The sequence below is a fragment of the Eretmochelys imbricata genome, chromosome 11 (genome assembly GCF_965152235.1).
Source record: "Eretmochelys imbricata isolate rEreImb1 chromosome 11, rEreImb1.hap1, whole genome shotgun sequence".
Lineage (NCBI taxonomy): Eukaryota > Metazoa > Chordata > Testudines > Cheloniidae > Eretmochelys > Eretmochelys imbricata.
The window spans coordinates 71,009,247-71,030,506 of NC_135582.1; the positions used below are offsets into that span (position 1 = coordinate 71,009,247).

General features: G+C 43.5%; 1 protein-coding gene across 2 annotated transcripts in view; it reads right to left on the reverse strand.

Moving 5' to 3' along the window:
* Positions 1–21,260, reverse strand: part of AGAP1 (ArfGAP with GTPase domain, ankyrin repeat and PH domain 1) — a 696,795-nt gene that overhangs the window by 68,719 nt on the left and 606,816 nt on the right. For both annotated transcript variants that reach the window (XM_077830624.1, XM_077830625.1), the window contains exons 14-15: positions 16,526–16,680; positions 14,210–14,300 (exon numbers count right to left, since the gene is read on the reverse strand). In XM_077830624.1, the coding sequence (XP_077686750.1) occupies positions 14,210–14,300; positions 16,526–16,680 (246 nt within the window). The remainder of the gene's footprint in view (positions 1–14,209; positions 14,301–16,525; positions 16,681–21,260) is intronic.

Sequence of the window (21,260 nt, forward strand, 5' to 3'; positions counted from 1 at the left end):
AATAATGATTTTGGCTGGGGAAGCTAGAGGAGTAATATTCAGGTCTCTTGGTCTCACAGCACTGTTAGGAAGCCTGACAGGAAGTGGAGGCAAAAGTTTGGTCCCTAGGTCTAGCCCTCTCAATGTGACATTCCTCCTACAGACCCTAAATGAGTTGACAAGAAGTAGTGGTGGGCTCAAAGGAAGGCGCATGCAACGCTCCAACAGACAAAGGGAGCCTGTAATTCTAAAGAGAAAAGAAGCGATAGGGAAGATAAAAAGATGGTAGCAGGTAGCCCAGATGAAGTGGTAGAAAAAGCCACTCCTTGGGTATCTGGAACGACTTGTAGACAATTACTACAAAAGAAAAAGTTACTTGATACAATGTTGCTGTTGATAACTATATCAACTCCCTTAATAACCATTTATATCATCACCTACTTATGACTTATACATCTAACATGCTGTGGGGTATGGTTCATCTTTAAGATCAGGGAGATAAGTACTAAGATGAAAATGTGCAATTTTTTAAGTGTACTAGGAAGAACAATTCTACAGAAAAAAAATTACCGCCCAAAAGACAAGGCTATGACAAACCTGGCAAAAGCCAAGAAATTCAAAGTCATTTCTCAAGATGTTTCATTTTTGTCACCATGCTATGTTATTTAAATGCAAGTTGTCTGAACCTCTCTTGAACAAACATTAATTTTAACACATGCAATGAAACACTTCCGAGGGAGGATTTTTGGAGGTGCTTTTCTTGATGTCAGATCTTGTCTACCTTTCTTTTCCTGGGAGACACTATGGAGCTCTGAAGATCTAGTATATCACGATATCAAGCAGGAAAAACCTGGTTCATAGGGCAGGAGATTTTTATTCACACTGTAAATTTTAACACTGGTCAGAAAATGGGATTCCCTCACTGGTGTAAGAAATTTCCATTTCAATAAGAATGATTTTTTCCTGAATTTTCTGCAACAGAAACTGAACATTTTTCTGCAACTGAAAGCTGCCAAAAACCTGAAAATATTTTCTGGTTTTCTGCCAAAAAATTTGGGTTTTGGACAAAAATTCAAATATTTTCAAGGAAGGCAGACACTTTCCATAAATTTTTTTGTTTAATTGAAAACCCAATTTTCCCTCGAAAACTGTTGATGGAAATGTTTTGAACAGCCCTAATAAAGAATTTTTAAAAAAATTAAGTTCAAACAGAAGAACAGAATTATTTGTTAAAGCTTCATTGTCACTCCTAGTCCTTTGATTAAGTGTTGAGAAAGCTCAGTACAAATCTTAGATTTTCAATGAGTCCTGTGAAAATAAGGAAGACAAGACTTGCTATTCCTTTCATGCATTCTTTGTACACCATACAGGATCTACAAAAGGCACAAATTATTTTCCCTCCCTCACCCTCCATTCATCTTTAATAGATAATTTTCATGTCTCAAACAGTACATAGGGGGACTTGTGTAGTATTGAAAGCTAGCTGAAAAGATTAAAAGAAAGTAATTGTTTAAGGTCTAAATTAGTAAGAGAATATGTGTTAAATTACAATTTACAAACGATTGCAACTTGGAATAAAATCTCTTTCACTGACCTGCCAAAGCCCGAGTTCAGGGTTCTGTGTTTCTCCGCCAACACTGATGATATTGCTAACAGCCAAAGGGGAAACTGCAGCTCCATACTCTATTTTAGGCCTTGTGATACTCAGAAGTGAGGATATATAAAGTTTCTTTTCTGACTACATGAGCAAGCAGAGTGGGAATGTGGATCTATATAGGCAATTATCTCAAAGAACCAAAGTTCTTCAGACATATCTGCACTGAAAGATTATCAAGTAGTAATAAATTATAAAGGAGGTGGTTCTGAGGAGTATTTGTTAAATAAAAATGGCAAGACAGCTCTTCTGTACTAGGCATCATATCAAATAACCAGATTAAGTGAACAAAGGTGCAAAAAAATTGAACAGAACTCCAAATATCAGCATTATATATTTCTGTGACAGTCATATGTCAAGTATGCGGTAAAATTTGCTTGAGACCTAACAGAATATGGCTCAGCATCCTCAAGTTTGGAGTTAAGGCCATAGCAAGATTTAATAGACAGTCTCACTCATTTAGAGACTCTCTCTGAGTACAAAAAAAAAAAGGAGTACTAGTGGCACCTTAAAGACTAACCAATTTATTTGAGCATAAGCTTTCGTGAGCTACAGCTCACTTCATCGGATGCTGTAGCTCACGAAAGCTTATGCTCAAATAAATTGGTTAGTCTCTAAGGTGCCACAAGTCCTCCTTTTCTTTTTGCGAATACAGACTAACACGGCTGCTACTGTGAAACCGCTCTGAGTACAAGTGGACTTCCCTTAGATCTATCCCCACAGACTGTATCCAAGATGGGCAAATATGTTTGTTCTACAAATGCACTCTCTTTCCTCATCTACACCATGTAATCTAGCCTCCCAGGGTAGTATGTCAGACTTATGAAAAACTATTAGCACGTTTATAGAGTGTTGTAAATGAACATATGAAACCATCATAGGCCTTGATTCAGCAAAGTACTTAAGCATGTGCTTAACCCTCAATGAAGTAAATGGCATTTAAGCACATATATAAGTGCTTTGCTGAATCAGGGTCTTAGTGAAGAATTTACAGTATTTTCTTATGAAACACTGAGAACCAGTCCTCAGGTCTGGTATCTCTCAGACTCTTCTTTGCAGAAGTGATTGCCTCTAAAAATGTCTCCAGGGTCTGGTGGAAAGGAGAACATTCTGCAAGAAACTCAAAAGGCGGCTTCAGCAGATTTACTTGCACAAAAATTACGTTAAGGAAATATTTAGCTTAGTCTTCTCAGAGACTTTTAATAATTGCACATGCCAAGACTAAAGATCTCTGTGTTGGATCCCTGATGGCAGGATGACAGGAGACCTAGACTGTCTTTGAGCATTGTTAAATTCACCTTCCCTATCCTTTGCTGCAGAAGTATTCATAAGAAATATTTATGAAGAATCTACTTCCACGGACAATGGTAGTAACATCAAAGTAGCATACCAAATTCTAATACAATCAAGAAGTCACTAGAAATCTTTTCAGGACGGTATCCTGAGTTTCAATAGCTAGAAAATATGGTCAGATATGAAGATTACAGATCTTAAGTGAGTAGATATGGACAGACTTAAGAATGAGATGGCTGAGGTCCTCGGAAATGACCCCAAGAAAACCAAGGCTGTTGACCTCATTTCCAACAAGAAAACAAAGAAAGAAACAGGAGTGAATTAAACAATCAATACATTCCCACAAACAAAGTTTTGCAAGCTTGAAACAAATGGTCTGATTTTTTTCATTCTATGAAAAAAAAGCAATAGTGTTCTTGTTGACCTTTGTTTCAATGTACTCTTCTGAATAATTGTTCTCAAATGAATTTAAAGGCAGACATCAGGAACTGATTGGTGAACAGTATGGACTTCATCATGTGTGATGCTGTAAAATAAAAATAAGAGCATAGAGAAGCTCTATTCTGAAATTTAACAAAGCAGAAGTGCCACTGACCTTTGCACCTCCAGCATGCCACATGAAAGTGAGTATTTCCCTTGTAATTTCATGTCATGCGTTGCAAAAAAGGTTCATCACTGATACAGGGTTAAAAACATATCTATCAAGTAGAGCTTGATAACTGACAATACACTAGCTGTCTTTTTCAGAAGGTGCAAATCAAAAAGACTTTTTGGACCAAACATGCTTCACTCCCTGTTGATACCGCCAATAATCCTGGGGTTAGAGTATTGTAAAAATACTCAAAACCATTTGTATGGACATGATTGGTTCTCTTCCCCTTTTTGGATACAGCAAGACAATGCTAGAATGAGCCAAAGATCTGTAACTGTTCAAGCAGAGCTATATTTATTGGACGAGCCATTCTTCCCTTTCGTTTTTTCTCCATTATGTCAAAGAGCAAATATGACCTCTGCAGAACTATTGGTATTTCCAGATTAAAAGCTTCAGCACCCATATAAGAAGTTCTGAAAACTTTTGAAATTCACAAGAGATAATGGTGATACAAATACTTCTGCATCAAGTTGAAGGAGATGCTCAGAGTCATTATCCCTGCCAAGAAGTTCCTCCTTCTCTTCACCTGGAAGAGAACCACAATCAGATTGGTCATCATCTAAAAAAATGGCATTAATACCAAGGTGTTAACTGTCCCAGCTCCTTTGGATTAGATGATTTGCGCTGTGCTGAACTGCTACCACATCCATTCTTCTTCTTTTTTCTTCATTATGATCTTGGAGATTCTAAGCTCACTGGACCCCTGGCTCTCGGGAGCTTCTCTGAAGGCGTTGGACTGGACTCAGATCTATCCTTTGATCTCCCCTTAGGCCTCTTCATGGAAAGAGCCAAAGCACTTTGAGGCACAGACTCAGCTGGGTTTTCCTCAGCAACACTACTTGTCTTATGTGGCTCCTCAAGAAGGAAGTCAAAGCAGAGATTCCAATTCCTTTCATACCCCCTGGGATAAGGCAACACAAGCTGTGCACTGCCACAACAGTGTCCTTCTGAGACACAGCAAGTACTCTGGTCTGGCAATGACATCTGAGTCATGCAAAAGGTGCAGTGTTTGCGGCCAGCCTTCTGCCCTGGGACAACTAGTCCACCACTCTGTGCTGACATGGGAACAGAATAGAAGGTGTCATAAATATAAAGGGAAGGGTAAACACCTTTAAAATCCCTCCTGGCCAGAGGAAAAATCCTTTCACCTGTAAAGGGTTAAGAAGCTAAAGGTAACCTCGCTGGCACCGGACCAAAATGACCAATGAGGAGACAAGATACTTTCAAAAGCTGGGAGGAGGGAGAAAAACAAAGGGTCTGTGTCTGTCTGTGTGATGCTTTTGCCGGGGACAGAACAGGAATGGAGTCTTAGAACTTAGTAAATAATCTAGCTAGATATGCGTTAGATTATGATTTCTTTAAATGGCTGAGAAAATAATAGAATGAATATTCCTGTCTGTTTGTCTTTTTTGTAACTGAATTTCTTTTTACCAAGACCTTCCCCAGGAAGTGGGGTGCAAGGCTTGGGAGGATTTTGGGGGGAAAGACGTTTCCAAACAACGTTTTCCCAATAAACCCAGATAAACGTTTGGTGGTGGCAGTGGAAGTCCAAGGGCAAAGGGTAAAATAGTTTGTACCTTGGGGAAGTTTTAACCTAAGCTGGTAAAAGTAAGCTTGGGGGGTTTTCATGCAGGTCCCCACAGTACACATCTGTACTGGGGAAGGTTTGGTAAAAATCCTCACCAATTTGCATAGGTGACCACAGACCCAAACCCTTGGATCTTAGAACAATGAAAAAAGCATTCAGTTCTTGAAAAGAAACATTTTAATAGAAGAAACAGTAAAAAGGATCACCTCTGTAAAATCAGGATTGTAAATACCTTACAGGGTAATTAGATTCAAAATATAGAGAATCCCTCTAGGCAAAACCTTCAGTTACAAAAAAGACATACAGATAGGAATATTCATTCTATTCAGCACAGCTTATTTTCTCAGCCATTTAAAGAAATCATAATCTAACACATACCTAGCTAGATTACTTACTAAGTTTTAAGACTCCATTCCTGTTCTGTCCCCGGCAAAAGCATCACACAGACAGACACAGACCCTTTGTTTTTCTCCCTCCTCCCAGCTTTTGAAAGTATCTTGTCTCCTCATTGGTCATTTTGGTCCGGTGCCAGCGAGGCTACCTTTAGCTTCTTAACCCTTTACAGGTGAAAGGATTTTTCCTCTGGCCAGGAGGGATTTTAAAGGTGCTTACCCTTCCCTTTATATTTATGACAGAAGGGCGCTGATAAAACCTAAGTCCAAAGCTGCTAAAGAGCCAGGCTGATGGAACCAAGCAATGACTATTCTTAACCAATAAAACAACACAAAAGTAGTAACACCAATAGAACCTACATCACTAAAACGAGCTGCTAACAAGGTAACTGATGAGAACATTGAAAAAACAGGATGAATGAGGATTCTGATCATGAAGCTGTTGATGGTAGTTGAAAAGAATTGAAGGCTGGTTGCGGAATGCAATCTCTTATGTATCCCATTGCTTCTGAATATTTGGATTTGTGAGGGTGCAGACTTGGCCTGTAATGGCCATTGCTTTCCGAAGTGTTCTGAGCTCTAATGTTTGGAGTGCATACATGCAGAAGTGGGAACCTACAAAAGCAAGGCTTGAAGAAAGAGACCGTGGCAGGCCCAGGAAGGCAAAATGCTGTTTAAAAGATGCTCTCTCAGAATGCATGCTTGAAGAATACCTTTTCAAAATAAAAGCTTCACATTTAATGGTGACCTTGAAATTGAGACTTTTAGCCACTTGCCCCTCCCACAGAACTTCTGAGCTAAGGCTTTGAGTACACTAATAACTGACTGGTTGAACCTTAGCAGCAAGGTCTAGGAGGTAGACCTGTGAAGGTATCATATATCCCCTTCCAGCCTGTTCTGGGCAACTGGAGTGAGGTTTTAGTGAAATCCTATAAAGTAAAAGACAGGAGCAGGAAAATAGAATTTCACAATGTAGTTTACTGACCTACAGTAGTATTCTGAATGAACAAAATACATATTTAGGCGGTTTCTCAGCATTCCTATAGAAATGAGCTATTTTTGTATGTATATTTTATATATTTCACTGGAGCTCTATCAGTCGCTGAGTAAATCTCAACGTTGATAACCATAATAATAGGAAAGATGTTTTAATAAACAATTGTTTTAGTCTGTCTATGATGGAATATATCCTAAAGCAACAAACCCATTAGTTTATCATATATAGTCTTTTTTTGGATTACTGGCTTATAAAATGTAAAGTCCCTATGAAAAGTATCTGTAAAATTTACATCAAAGACCTGTGCAGAGCAGGTCAATGCACTGCCTTGACGGTACCTAAATTAGGGTCCAGAGCTCTAGTACTCAGTGTCCAAGACAATTAGGCCAACACTACACAACCAGCATGCTCAGCTCCTGGGGGGATGGAGCAACTGGCATTACTCTTGACCCACTCTCAACAACCTATGAATATTTGATAGATTTCAATGGAAGTAATGTCAAACCTTCCTTAATTGCAAGGAGGCGTTGGTATGAACTGGGCCCTCTGAAGGGGCAATGAAAGGGAGAAAACAAAGAGGATCTTAGTAGACTCTACTCACATTTTTGAAAGGTAAAAAATTTCTTTCTAAAGCAACAGGGACATTTAAATGTTTTCTTTATACATTATCTTTCTATTCTAAATGCCCAGTAGTCTTTTGATACCCACATCCCCTCCAAGTCAAGTGAGGAAGAAGCAGGTTGATGGGATAGGGTTATGGTGAGTTTCTTGGTGAGTTATTGAGATCAATTTTATTGGTCATTATATGGACAGTGAATTAAGTGTGTGAAAGCTTCTGCATTACTGTATGAATTGTTTTAAGTCTAGGGAAGGTGCTAAAAAGATTTAAGTAGATAACTACATAGACAAGTTTATAAAACAACGTGTCTATAAAATATCAGTTTTAAGATAAAAGCACAAAAAAGCAACAGAAATTACTAAATTTACATTTTTGGTCCTTGTACAATTAAAAAAATGAGTATGATTTTCAAACGTAAAAGAAATAAGGATTTTCAAATACCCTTTCGTCCTATTTCTCCAATTGACTGTTTCTCAGCTGGGACCTTGTATTGTTAAGTTTTAGCCCTGAGCTAATTTTTATAGCTGACTTATAAACCCCTAGAAGCAGGGGTAATAAAGAGTAGTGAGAAAAGACAGTTACCTTTTCCGTAACTGGTGTTCTTCGAGATGTGTTGCTCATGTCTATTCCACAATAGGTGTGCGTGCTCGCCATGTCCACCGGTGCCGGAAGTTCTTCCCCTAGCAGTACCCATGTGGGGAGTGCCCCCCCGCAACACCTGGAGTGGTGCCTGCCTGGTGCGATATAAGGGGGTCTGTGCTCCCTCCACCCTCAGTTCCGTCTTGTTAGACAACTCCGACAGAGGAGAAGGAGGGTGGGATGTGGAATAGACATGAGCAACACATCTCGAAGAACACCAGTTACGGAAAAGGTAACTGTCTTTTCTTCTTCGAGTGATTGTTCATGTGTATTCCACAATAGGTGATTCCAAACTATATCTGTTGGAGGTGGGTAGGAGTTCACAAGTTCACGGGATGGAGTACCGCCCTGCCGAACCCAGCATCATCCCTGGCCTGGGAGACGATTGCATAGTGCGAGGTGAACGTGTGAACTGAAGATACATGGCAGCCCTACAAATGTCCTGGATGGGGATGTGGGCCACGAAGGCAGCTCGTAACAGGAACGGATGCACAAAGTGATCCACTTAGAAAGCCGCTGAGTGGAAATTGGCTGACCCTTTGCACGCTCAGCCGAGGCAACGAACAGTTGCAAAGGCTTGCTGAATGGCTTCGTCCGCTCGAGGTAGAAAGCCAGAGCTCACCTCATATGGAGCGTGTGGAGACGGCGTTCCTCACTAGTCATGTGAGGCTTGGGGCAGAGGACTGGCAGAAAAATGTCCTGACCCATGTGGTAGGCGGAGACCACCTTAGGGAGGAACGCAGGGTGTGGGCGGAGCTGGACGTTGTCCTTATGAAAAACCATATACGGTGGTTCAGAGGTTAGGGCCCTGAGCTCCGAGACCCGCCTGGCAGACGTGATAGCTACCAGGAAGGCCACTTTCCATGAGAGGTGAGACCAGGAACACGTGGCCAGTGGTTCAAACAGGGCCCCTGTGAGATGAGCTAGCACCAGGTTTAGTCCCACTGTGGAACCAGGGGCTTGGAATATGGGTAGAGACGGTCCAAACTCTTAAGGGCCCAGCCAGTCATACCATGGGAAAACACTGTGTGCCCTTACACCAGGGGATGAAAGGCCAATATGGCCACCAAGTGTACCCTGACTGACGAGGGCGCCAGTCCCTGGGCCCTCAGGTGGAGGAGGTAATCAAGGATAAGCTGGATTGGGGAGGCCGTCGGGGAAACACCCTGGCCTGCCGCCCACCTCGAAAAACAAGACCACTTCGCCACATAGGAGCGGCGAGTGGAGGGCCGTCTACTTTCAAGGACGATGCACTGAACCTGTTCTGAGTGGCCACCTAGCCACTGAGCAGCCACACCGTAAGGTGAAGTGTTGCTACGTTGGGATGCAGGAGGGGGCCCTGGCCCTGAGAGAGCAGGTCCTGGCGGAGTGGGAACTGCCATGGGGGAGCTACTGCCAGCCCCGAGAGGGTCCCGTACCAGTGCTGCCTGGTCCACGCCGGGACAATGAGGACCCCCCTGGCTTTGTCCGTCTTTATTTTCTCCAGGGCCCTGCTGATCAGAGGGAACGGGGAAAAGGTGTAGAGGAGCTGGCCTGACCAGGACAGGGTAAAGGCACTTGAGATAGCGCCCCTCCCCGGAGCAGAACCAGGGGCATCGTCAGTTCTGCCAGGTCGCAAATAGGTCCACCTGGGGAGTACCCCACCTTTGGAAGAGCTGGTGAGCCACTTCCAGGTGTAGAGACCACTTGTGCTGAGAGGAAAAATTCCTGCTCAAGCGAGCCGCCCTCACATTCCAGGCCCCCAGCAGGTGGAAGGCTTTTAGGTAAATGTCGTGGGCTATACAGAAGTCCCACAGACTGAGGGCTTTGTGGCAGAGGATCAGGCCCCACCTTGCCTGTTGATATAGAATATCTAGGCCGTATTGTCCGTGAGGACCCTGACTACCTTGCCCTCCAGGTGCGAGCGGAAGGCCATACACGTCAGTCGCACTGCCCTGAGTTCCTTGACGTTTATATGTAAGGTCAGGTCTTGAGCCGACCACAGGCCTTGGGTTTGAAAGTTCCCCACATGGCCTCCTGAACCCAGGTCTGACGCATTGGAGCATGTTGTTTGGGTGGACCGCCACTCCAGGGAGGTGATCACCGAGTTCGGCATGGTGAGGACTTTGTCCATTCTGACAGTGGCCTGGGAGAACTGCGAAGCCAGCAAGAGCTGGAGGGGCCTCATTCTGAGTCTGGTGTGACGGACCACATATATGCACGCAGACGTGACCCAGCAGTTGCAGGCAAGCCCTGGCTGTTGTCACCGGGAACCGTGTGACCAAGTCGATGAGCCCTTTCAGGGTCTCGAACCTGTCTGGTGGGAGAGAGGCCCTAGCCGACATTGCGTCCAGTAGCATCCCGATAAACTCTATGCGTTGGACCGGGACTAATGTGGACTTGGCGTTGTTTATCAACAGGCCCAGGGCAGTACATGTGGACAAGAGGAGTGCCACATGATCCCTCACCTGAGACCGGGAGGTGCCTTTGACTAGCCAGTCGTCCAGACATGGGAATATTTGGACCCCCTGGTGTCTGAGGTAAGCCGCTACCACAGCCATACACTTAGTATAGACCCTGGGGGCAAACAGTAGCACCGTGAATTGGTAGTGACTCTGTCCCACCATGAAACAGAGGAAGCGTCTGTGCCTCTCGAATATGTGGATGTGGAATTACGCATCCTGTAGATTGAGGGCACTCTACCAGTCCCCGGGATCCAGGGAGGGGATGATGGAGGCCAAGGAAACCATGGGGAACTTGAGTTTCACCATGTAGTGGTTTAGGCCTCGCAGGTCCATGATGGACCTGAGCCACCCTTTGGCCTTCGGGATAAGGAAATATCGGGTGTGATACTCCTTGCCCAGGAACTCCTTGGGGACCGCCTCTATAGCTCCTAGGTCCAGGAGCCGCCCCACCTCCTGCTCGAGCAGAGCCTCGTGAGAGGGGTCCCCCAGGAGGGACGGGGCGGAGGGCAGTTGGGCAGGGAGGAGGTAAACTGAAGGGTGTAACCTCAGGAGATGGTTGTTGAGGACCCACTGCTCTGAGGTGAGCCGCGACCATTCTGGGAGGAAAACACACAACCGATTGGAGAAAGGGAGCTTTATTGGGGGCAGGTCCCTGCTGAGAACTGGTGGGGTACCCCCGAGCACCCTGTCAAAAACACCTTTTGCCTGCCTGCTTGACCTTAGAAGACTCAGGCTGGGGGGCAGGCTGCGATTGCCATTGCGGGCGCTTTCTGTAGTCCCACTGCTTTTTGTGGGCAGCCTCGTACTTCAGGAGGACAGCCTGGGTGGGAGCCTGCTGCAGCTTGAACTTGGGTTTTGCTGGAGGAGGGACATAGAGGCCCAAGGTCTGGAGGGTCATGCGGGAGTCTTTCATGCCATGCAGCCTTTTGTCTGTTTCCGCAGCAAACAGAGCCTTCCCGTCAAAAGGGAGATCCTGCATTGACGACTGCGCTTCCCTGGAGAGCCGAGAGAGCAGAAGCCATGATGCCTGTCTCATGGACACCGCTAAGGCCATGGACTGTGCGGCCGTGTCCGCTGCATCCGAAGCGGCCTACAGGGATGCCCTTGCAGCCGCCATCCCTTCCTCCACGAGTGCCTTAAACTCCTTCTTATCGCGTTCCCGGAGAGAGTCCTCAAACTTGGGGAGAGATTCCCAGAGGTTAAACTCATAGTGACCCAGGAGAACCTGATGGTTTGCTACTCATAGCTGAAAGCTTGACGACGAATAAACTTTTCTCCCAAAAGCATCCAGCCTCCAAGAGTCTTTGTTCTTGGGGTTTAGGGCTGGTTGCTCCTGCTGCTCCCTGTGGTTGACCGACTCGACCACCAAGGAGTTGGGCACCGGGTGGGTATACAGATACTCGTGTCCCTTCATGGGTACAAAGTACTTGTGCTCTGCCTTTTTAGAGATGGGAGCCAACGAGGCTGGTGTTTGCCACAGGGCATTTGAAATTCTTGCTACCTCTTCATGGAGCAGCCAGGCCACCCTGCCTGGTGCTGAAGGGGACAGCACATTGAAAAGGGAGTCTGAGGGCTCTTCCATCTCCTCAGCGTGGAAGTGGAGGCTTGCTTCCACCCTTTTTTGGAGGTCTTGGTGGGCCCGGTAGTCCTCCTGTGTGATGGAGGAGGGTGGGGATGCAATCAGCTCCTCCGGATGGGACGAGGTCAGTGAGGTGCTTTGGGTGTTATCAGGCACTGGAGGATCCACCACCTGGTCGGACTCCGGGCACGATTCCGAGGACACAGGTCCCACCAACCTTTTTTCTGGCGGTCTAAAGATGGACGCCGACGGTGCTTCTGAGGCCCCGGCCACAGAGTGAGCCCCCACCAGGGGCCATGGTGCCCACTGGGTTGGCCACGACGCTTGGTGCCATTGCGCTTGCTGAGGCACCGGCGGGGCTGGCTGTTCGGGCTGGCTAGCTTGGCCTGTAGACGGGTGGCTGTGAGGGGAGCCCAGGCTGGCGTATGATCCGCTGCTGCCTCTGGACCGGGAGAATCAGCAGTACTGGGATCTATGTAGGCCACAGGACCACGATCTTGATGAGGAGGAGCGGCACCGACGGTAGTAGCTGCTCCGCGAACGGCCTCGACGGGCAGCTCCGCACTGGCGAGACGCCGGCGATTGAAGCCCGGGGCTACGGTGCCTTGGTGGAGACTTGTAATGGGAGTCTGAGCGGGAATGGCGTCGACGATTGTGCCACGACCGACTGTGGTATCTCCTGCGAGACGAGGACTGTTGGCGACGTCTGCTACGGTCCTGCTTCGCAAAGACGAGTAGTGCCGGGACCCATCAGGACAGTCTGGCCGGCGTCGAGGGTGATCTACATGGACTGAGCCCTGAACAGTTACTGGGCGGTGAGCGTTGTCGGGAACGTTCCCTTGACCGAGACCGGAACTGGGCCAGTGGTGACTGCAGTGATCCCAGCGGCGGCTTGCCTCTGGAATGTGGGCCCAACACCGGTGGAGCTCCGGGCACCGGCATGGACATGATGTCCCTGGCTGCCTGGAGGGCTTTGGGCGTAGATGGCATCTGGAGAGGCCTGCTCCGAAGGGGCCGGGCTACTCCTTTCAACGTGAGTCGGAGGCCAAGGGCCCGATGGGGATCGAGGACTACCCGACATGGCCGCAGCCTCTGTCCCAGACTTCCTTTGGTGCCATTGTGAAGAGGGAGTCTTTCCGGTCCTCTTGGCGTGCCCCGTGGACAGGGAATGGTGCTGACTGGACGATGGGACCAGAGGGTCTCTGTGTACCGATGCCACGGTGCCAGGTACTGGTTCGGAGCAGCCTTCCGGTGTCGGGGCCAGCACCGACTCCATCAGGACGGCCCGGAGCCTAATGTCCCTTTCTTTTTTAGTCCGGGGCTTGAAAGACTTGCAGATCTTGCACTGATATGGGTTTCTCCCAAGCAGCGCAGACAATCCGCATGCAGGTTGCTCCTTGGCATTGAGCGCCTACAAGAGCCGCACGACTTAAAGCCTGGGGCGTGGGGCATGCCCCGGCCCAGGCTCAATGACTAACTAAACTAACTGAATTAGCTAACGGACTACAGGTTAGCAAACGAAGATTTCTGGGGACGAGCTGCAGCAAAGCTGGAACTGAGCAGTTCCGATGCACCTTCACTGGTGGCAAGAAGGAACTGAGAGTGGGGGAGTGCAGCCCCCCTTATACCGTGCAAGGCAGTTGCTGCTCCAGGGTCGCGGGGTGGGGGGGAGGGGGGCGGCGGGAAGCTCCCCCTACGGGTACTGCTAGGGGAAAAACTTCCGGCACTGGTGCACGTGGCAAGCATGCACACTTATTGTGGAATACACATAAGCAATCACTCGAAGAAGAACAGCACCTCCGAAATTAAACTGGCCAATCCTTTGCTAAATGTTAGTTCGTATATTTAAAAAGAATTCAGAATAAAAAAAAGCACTAAGGGAAGGAAATACAGAATCAATTTTGTAGCATTCCACTGCTAGAGAATGCTTTATTCTCCTCTGTCAGCAATATGAGAAAAGCAGAAAGCTCAAGCAAAGCTTTACATGTCTAACAACACTGTTAGGGCACCTGATTTTTTCCCCTTCTTGGAGGACAACGGTAGCATCTTATGTTGAAAAGAAACACGAAACAAACCCATTTTTTCCTCAACTTCAAAGACAAAACGTATGACCTCATGTTTAATGTGACAGATGAAATACTGGTGAAAAATCAGGGCTTATTATAACATAGCACATATTAATAACAAATTAATGTGAAGTAAACCTGATGAATCAACCTTCATAACGAACACCAAGCTTGCAAAGGTATGTGGAATACAATACCAAGAGGGAAAGAATCAGAACAAGTGTTCACGTAACCCTGGACCAAAGAGAATGCGTAAGCTTTATAAAGCCAAGGATAACAGTCCTTCTATAGCAATGGCTGTACTTACCTTGTGCCTCACAGTCCACACAGTGAGAATTGCCTCTGATGTTTCTTATTGACTGAAGGGCCATGGCCTCATTCTGACTTGTCAGTCGGGACTGTGTATATTTAAAGAAACACACACACAAGAAATAAGAACCCAATGAAAAGGTTTAGACAACACAATTGTCAGCAATGTTAAAAGCAAAAAAATAAAAAATAAAAAAAAAGTTCAGATCAGGGTTGAATGAACATGATCAGGGAATTTGACATCTTTAGTTTGCTTCTCAAAGAGTTGATCCTTTGGCATCTTTAAGTACTGCAGCTCAGTGCCTGACGAGCACAGCTACCCATTTTCATCCATATTTCTGACAGCTCAAACTTTTATTGAAGCTCCCTGCATAGAACACAGGAAGTCTGTGCATTTATGAGATATTGGACTGGACTATGACCAATAATGGGATTGTGTAGAGGAAAGCTGAGCTGAAAAATGAAGCATAGCATTCATGATCACATGTAAAGTACTTTTTGGAGATAAATTATATAACATTATTTATACCCCCCCCCCCTTTTTTTTTGCTGGTATGTATGCTTGTGTACTTGAAGACTAAGAGATGGTCTGCAAAGGAAGCTGAACTGAAAGCCTTTTATCATCAAAAGATCAGATTTTATCAGATGGCTACAATGGGTGTTTCTTTCCACTGTGGCCTGCCCATAACCTCTACTTTGACCTGGAGAGACAATTGCCCATGTAGAGGTAGCTCGGCCTCAAAACCAGCTAAATCTTGCAATCTCTCCTAGGCAAAAAGTGTTAACTGCATCAAATTATTGCCACTGAATTAAATGAGAGCTCGATCAAATCATATATAAGATAGTTTCAGATATATACGTCTGCTCTGTCAACAGGACACTGAGTTCTGAGATAATCTAATTCATCTCACTTTTGCCTTCCAAGTGCTTCTTGAGCCCTAGTTCCAGAGGTGAATGATAAAAACTTCTCCCAGAAAACCTTGCAAGAAAACCTCCATACAAATATAACTTTTAAGTGTTTTTTTTTAAAAAGACTCTTGCCTTTATATAACCAAAATGTAATTCTCTCTTCATTTACTTTGTGTTAAATATTCAAACCAGCATTCTTTACCTCCTATTACATTAACATTTTGTATTAATGTCTGAAGCCTAATTTCCATTGTCATCTTGTTATAATGTACTGATCTCAATGAAGACAGGCCACAGAGAAATAAATAGGCAGTGATTTTTCTCCACCTCAGATATAAAAAGTCAATTTTTTAAAAAATAGGAAGTAAATTACATTACAATGATAATTACTGTGGTCTGGTTTACCCTGATTATACAGGTAATAAAAAAAGCAGTCATGTCAAAATATAGGTCCTGTTCTTAACAACAAAACAGAATATAAATCATTGCAGAAGTTTCTTTACATAGATAGCAAAAGGATCTACAGGTCTATGAAAAGAATCTCCTCGCTCACCTCTTGTTTTCTAGTTATTAAACGTTTGAAAAATCAAGAGGTTCAAGAATAGCAAACTGTCAGCCCTCTACAGAAAGAAACTGTTTGGGTTGGGGGGAGGTATCAGAGTTTACAATAAATTGTTTTGCAGAGAAAGCAGAAGAAATTGCTTGTGCCAAATATGAATGTGATGGGGGAAGCCTATCCCCAGGATACCACGAAAAGGACCATGCTTTTGCTTCCTGATTGGTTTCCCCTGAGACTGGCCTATTAGCAAAACCACAAAGAATAAATTACATTTAATTAAAGGAAAGAAAAACTATGCAGTAGCTTCAGAAAAACAATTGATCGTTACTTTTGAAATGTGTACCACCTTATACACAAGTCTGCTCCTACTCACAGGAATAGCAGTGCACATTACTATTAAGTAATCCAGAGCATTTGATGGAACATTGCCATGGAGAAGCCCAGTAGCATCCAGTAGAGACTTAGCTTGTAAATAAGCTGTTCTTTTCTCAGCCCTTAGAGGCTTTCCCATAGACTTCCCCACCAAAATACAGTTTGTATTGTTAAAGCAAGTGATCCAACTAAAAGAGTATTCTACATCTAAAACGATGAGAGATGGAAAGGCAAAAAAAATTAAATAATTTTAATTATTTAAATATAAAATCAGAATGTGTAACGGGATAAAATGTTTCATATTGAATTATTTCGGAGGCATACAAGTTTGCATGGTTTACTTTTCCTTAGCTGTGTCCAACAAGTACATGAACCTTGCGGAATATGTTTACTTTTCACAATACCCTAGATCCTCAATTATCTCTAATGATCAATGGCCCTTGCTCACTTTCAGTGTGATGTTGTGCACCTTACCTTATTCTTACTGCTCTCACATGACTGTAAACTGGCCAGGATCTGACTCTCTATGGCTTGTACCCACGCATCTCTTTCTTCATATGTAGTTGCTTCAAAGTGCCACGTCTGGCCGGTGAGGGAAACGATAATAAACTCAAAGTTTTCTTCTTGTTCTGAAAAACAGCAGTGGGATGAACAGTTTACATTTTATGAAACCAGCAATCAATTCTAAAAACTGTCTTTTACTTGGACAGAACCTCTATGGTGTTACACTCAAAGGCAAGTTTGGACATCTGATTCTAATCCAAACACATCTCTCCTCTCGTGAAGCATCACGCTTTGCCAGCAAATGCCTCAAAGATTTTGTAGTTTTTTATTGGTTGTTTCCTGGCTTCATAACTTTATTTTATGAGGATGAAGTACCAACTATTTTAGGGAGACCTGCAAATTTTAGTAAAAACCCCCAGCCTATATTCTGTTAACCTTCAGAGCTATCTAAGAACCAATATTTGAAGTAAAATCAGTCTAATGTAAAATCTGCTGAAGCACTTAGAAAAATAACTTATGATGAATGTTCTACCAAATAAAAAATGTATAATACAAATCCTCTGGAGTAAATTTTTCTCTTGTGTATATGTTACATGTATGTATCATATACAATATACATCATACATTTTAAGTGCACATGCACACAGCTGATAACTGTCTTGAATAATATCTTTTCCCCACAGCTCAAATAAATTGCAATACAGGATTAATATTAGTCCAATATTAATTACAGGATTAATATTAGTCCAATATTAATTACAGGATTAATATTCGTCCAATACTTTCTTCTCAGCAGCTAAGGGAGACTAAAGGAGCCGTGAAAATGATTTGAGGAGCCAACAGAAAGGGTCAATGGAATATCCAAGGATAACAGAAACATAAGAAAAATACTTCAGGGCCAGGGGAACACAGTGTAAGAAAGTATCAGCGATATTGCAGGGTTGGACACACAGATTCCAAACACACTTGGGACACCCAAAGACAAATAAAAAACGTTCAAGGAAGCTGAAAAAAGCTCAAGGAATCATGGAACAACTAGAATAAGAGAGTATAATGTACCAGTGAACAAAAAGTATAATGGGTTTGCTTTAGAGAGGGATTTTATGTTCACTTGTCTGCCAACGACTTACACATTTACAGCCAAGAAACTTTTGCATTATTTTGTCATTCATAAACATGTACAGATAAATGACAAGTCTAAAAATTAGTCCATTTAAATATAGCTCTACTGCTGACTGGAAATCATTCCTTCAATCTCTGGGGCAACACTTTTCCCCCAATAAACGCAAACTCCAGTCCCCAGGCCGAGTGTCCACTCATGTAAATTGGTGGAGCGCCACTAACTTCATTACAGCTTTGCCAATTAAAAATCAGTAGATAATTTGGCCCCAAATTTAAGATGCCCAGGGTTCACTTTTACTTAAATGACGTGTCCAGGACAGGTCAGGCCCAGCCTGGCTCAAAGAAGAGATCTATCAAAGGCTGGACAAAAGGTTCCCTCAGGCGCAAGTCAGCTTTGAGATAAGGCCTGTGATTGCAAGGGGAAGAGAATGCAAACATTATATTGTGGTGAATCAGGACACCTCAAGTTGGCCTTTTAAATCAAAACATAGAAGGGTAAAAAAACCCAGCAAAGGCTTATGAAAGCCATGGCTGTTTGGCAGGCTCATTTTTGTAACCAGCTGCGGCTTTTAGAAGTACTCCCCTGGGGCTGGCCCACAGTTTGAATTATATGTTGCAATTATTGATCAGGATGCCACATCAGTGAATTACAAGGAGTCCCAACTTTGTGATTCATTGGTTTGGCATCAAAATATTGTGAATTACAACTTTTAAAAACATGATTAAAAAAAAGAGAGAGAGAGATACAGTCCCTCCTATCCACGCAAAACAATGATATACTGTTTAACCAACAGGAAAATCACAAGGGATCACTACTTTACACTACTACATACATTACATAATAATACACTATCTGTTTTCCCCTACTCCCCCCAAAAACAGTGTAGCTGGAGACCACCACCAAGGAACCGCAGGAATCATGTGACACCATGCCCCCTCTTGTCACTGGGCTCCAAGAAAATAAAATATTCTAAGGCAGAATCAGCTCTTGAGCAGAGACGCAGCCAGCATGAGCAGACACAGCAGCAGACACTGATATAGTCCTGAGAGAGCTTTCTGCTGCTTTTACTCTGAACATTCTTTCCCCTTTGGTGACTGGCTGCTTATTCCAACCCCTCCTCCATGCACCTTCCCTTCCTCTGACTTCTCCTGCCACCACTTATCTTCCACACTCCATCTGTTCTTTTATTAACTCTTCTAGCAGAATCTTCCCACCTCTAAAAAGTTAACAAACAAAAATCCAAAATAAAAAAATCATGGAACTAACATGGCGCTAGGAAACCACAACATTATGCACACTGCTTGCTTGTTATATCCCTTGCCTCTCACCTTTTTTGTCTTGCTTATTTTGATTGTAAGCAATTTGGGGCAGGGATTGTCTCTTACTCTGTGGCTATGTCTTCACTACCAAACAGGTGACATTTTTACAGCAAGATAACTAGCATGTATTAGCTATCCTGCTGTAAAACCCTAGTGGAGACAAGATGCCTGTAGTTTTTACCACGAGGTAGCTAGGTGAGGTCAGCATTCTCTCCTGACTATGGTTGACCTCACAGTAAAAACTACAGATGCTGTGTCTCCTCTAGGATTTGACGGCAGAATAGCTAAAGCGCATTAATTATTCGGTGGTAAAAAAAAGCCCTTTTTTAGCAGTGAAGACACCTCCTGTGTCTTCCATCTCTGTGTGCTCAACACAATGGGGCTCCAATTTCAGGTGGGTCTAGGCTCTACCATCATCACAAATAACAATTAATTTACATAAATACTGGAAGGAAGACTTCATAATCTACACATGTGGTGCCATATAACTTCAGTGGGAATTTGCCCAAGGAATGAGTAAGAACTGAAAATGAGCTCAAGAATTGACCCAGAGAACTGTAAGGGCCAAGATCAACAGTTTTTCTCCTTAATTTGAGCCCTGATCCTACAAATATTCACTAATGCGGAGTAGTCTTATTGACTTCAGCACGCTTACTCAAGTGAGTAAAGTTATGCATGAATGAAAGCATGTAAAGGATCTGAAATCCAGCCACGTTTAACAGTAGCTCTCATCAGGGTTTATTTATTTAAACTTTCTGTAAGAAGATTCAACTCGGCAACCTCCTAGTTGGACATCGATATAACTACTCCTATGCCAAAACAAGATGTGTAATGCCAAAATACATAGCCAGATTCATATTACATAAAATACTATAGTTAAACCATGGATTTACTTCTCACAGATCTTAGTGACATCCAAATCTTGTGATTATGTCATCCAAACTGCTTTCTTGAATTATTAGATCGTTGTTCACATCTACGATGTATAATCTCTATCAAAACTAAAGTTACATTAACAAAATAAGTTATCTTACAAGTGCTGTTGAGGGGGAAGAGAGCCAGAACAAAAAATGTGGAAGGCTAGTTTGAGAAGAGAAAGGGAAGGATCCAGCCCCTGTTTTAGCAGCTTCCTGTATTAAGGAGTCCAACTTCGAGAGTTTATCATTACTACTCTTTTTAATGGTCTCTAAGGGATTAATAGGACTTTCCTTCAAACATGCAAGTATTGAAGAATTTCTATAGGCCCAGTGGCACCACCTCTGCCACTTAAGAAAAACCTCCTGGTGTATATTCTATAAATAGGCTGCCATATATTTGTACAAGAGAAATATATCTGCTCAGCTACAATATGTGTTGTCAGAGAAGTGAGAAGCAACAGCATATGGCAAAATTTTCAGTATCGCCCCTTTCAAAATGAAAAAATGCACTGAGTGCATTGGCACTGAGGCAACTCCTTTGCTAAGCATACAGAAGGTCCTGTGAAGATCCAAGAGATCTTCATAGAAAAATAAAATATGAGGAGCATAATGATGCAGAGGGGAAACCCCCTCATACTTAAGAAAGGATTGATTTTTGAACACATATACAAGTTATGAGAACTGTGTGGAGAATGATCCTATTTGTAATTCAACTATATTTTAAGCTGGTATGGATTTGGGAAGTCTCTGCTAATTGCTTGGTGACTCAGATGAAAATTAAAAAAATGTTTGATTAAATTCTCTTACCTTTCATTGCTTATATCCTACATCATACTATGGCTAGAGAAGCTAACTTCGTAAGTGGGAACAAGGAATTTGGGATTAGGAATAAATTCAGCAATTCAGCCAGTTTTATATCCAGTAAAATTTGGCATCAACACTTGATCATGTTTAGGCACTTTATCTGGTTTTCTGACAGAGCCAACTGCTCTCTTCATTACTAATTATTCTTCCTCCTTCCCCAGTCCAAGTATCATAGTAAACTCTGAACATCCATAGTCAATGGCAAGGAATTTAAAATGAGATTAGATTACAGGCAGAATGTAGTTCTCACACATTAGTATTCAATGTTGGCTTTGCATTAAAGACTTTACAAGAATTCCTGTTATACTCTAGGCAGGCATTCTTGACAGCCAAGGTATTGCAGGCAGAACTGACTTTGGTGTTGAACACACAGTATCCCTTTCTAGACAACCAGAAGTTAGAATCTCATTTGGCCAATGTGATTTTCCATCAATATGTGTCTCAACTGCCAGTTTTGCTTTTCAGGAATATTTCAGTCAACT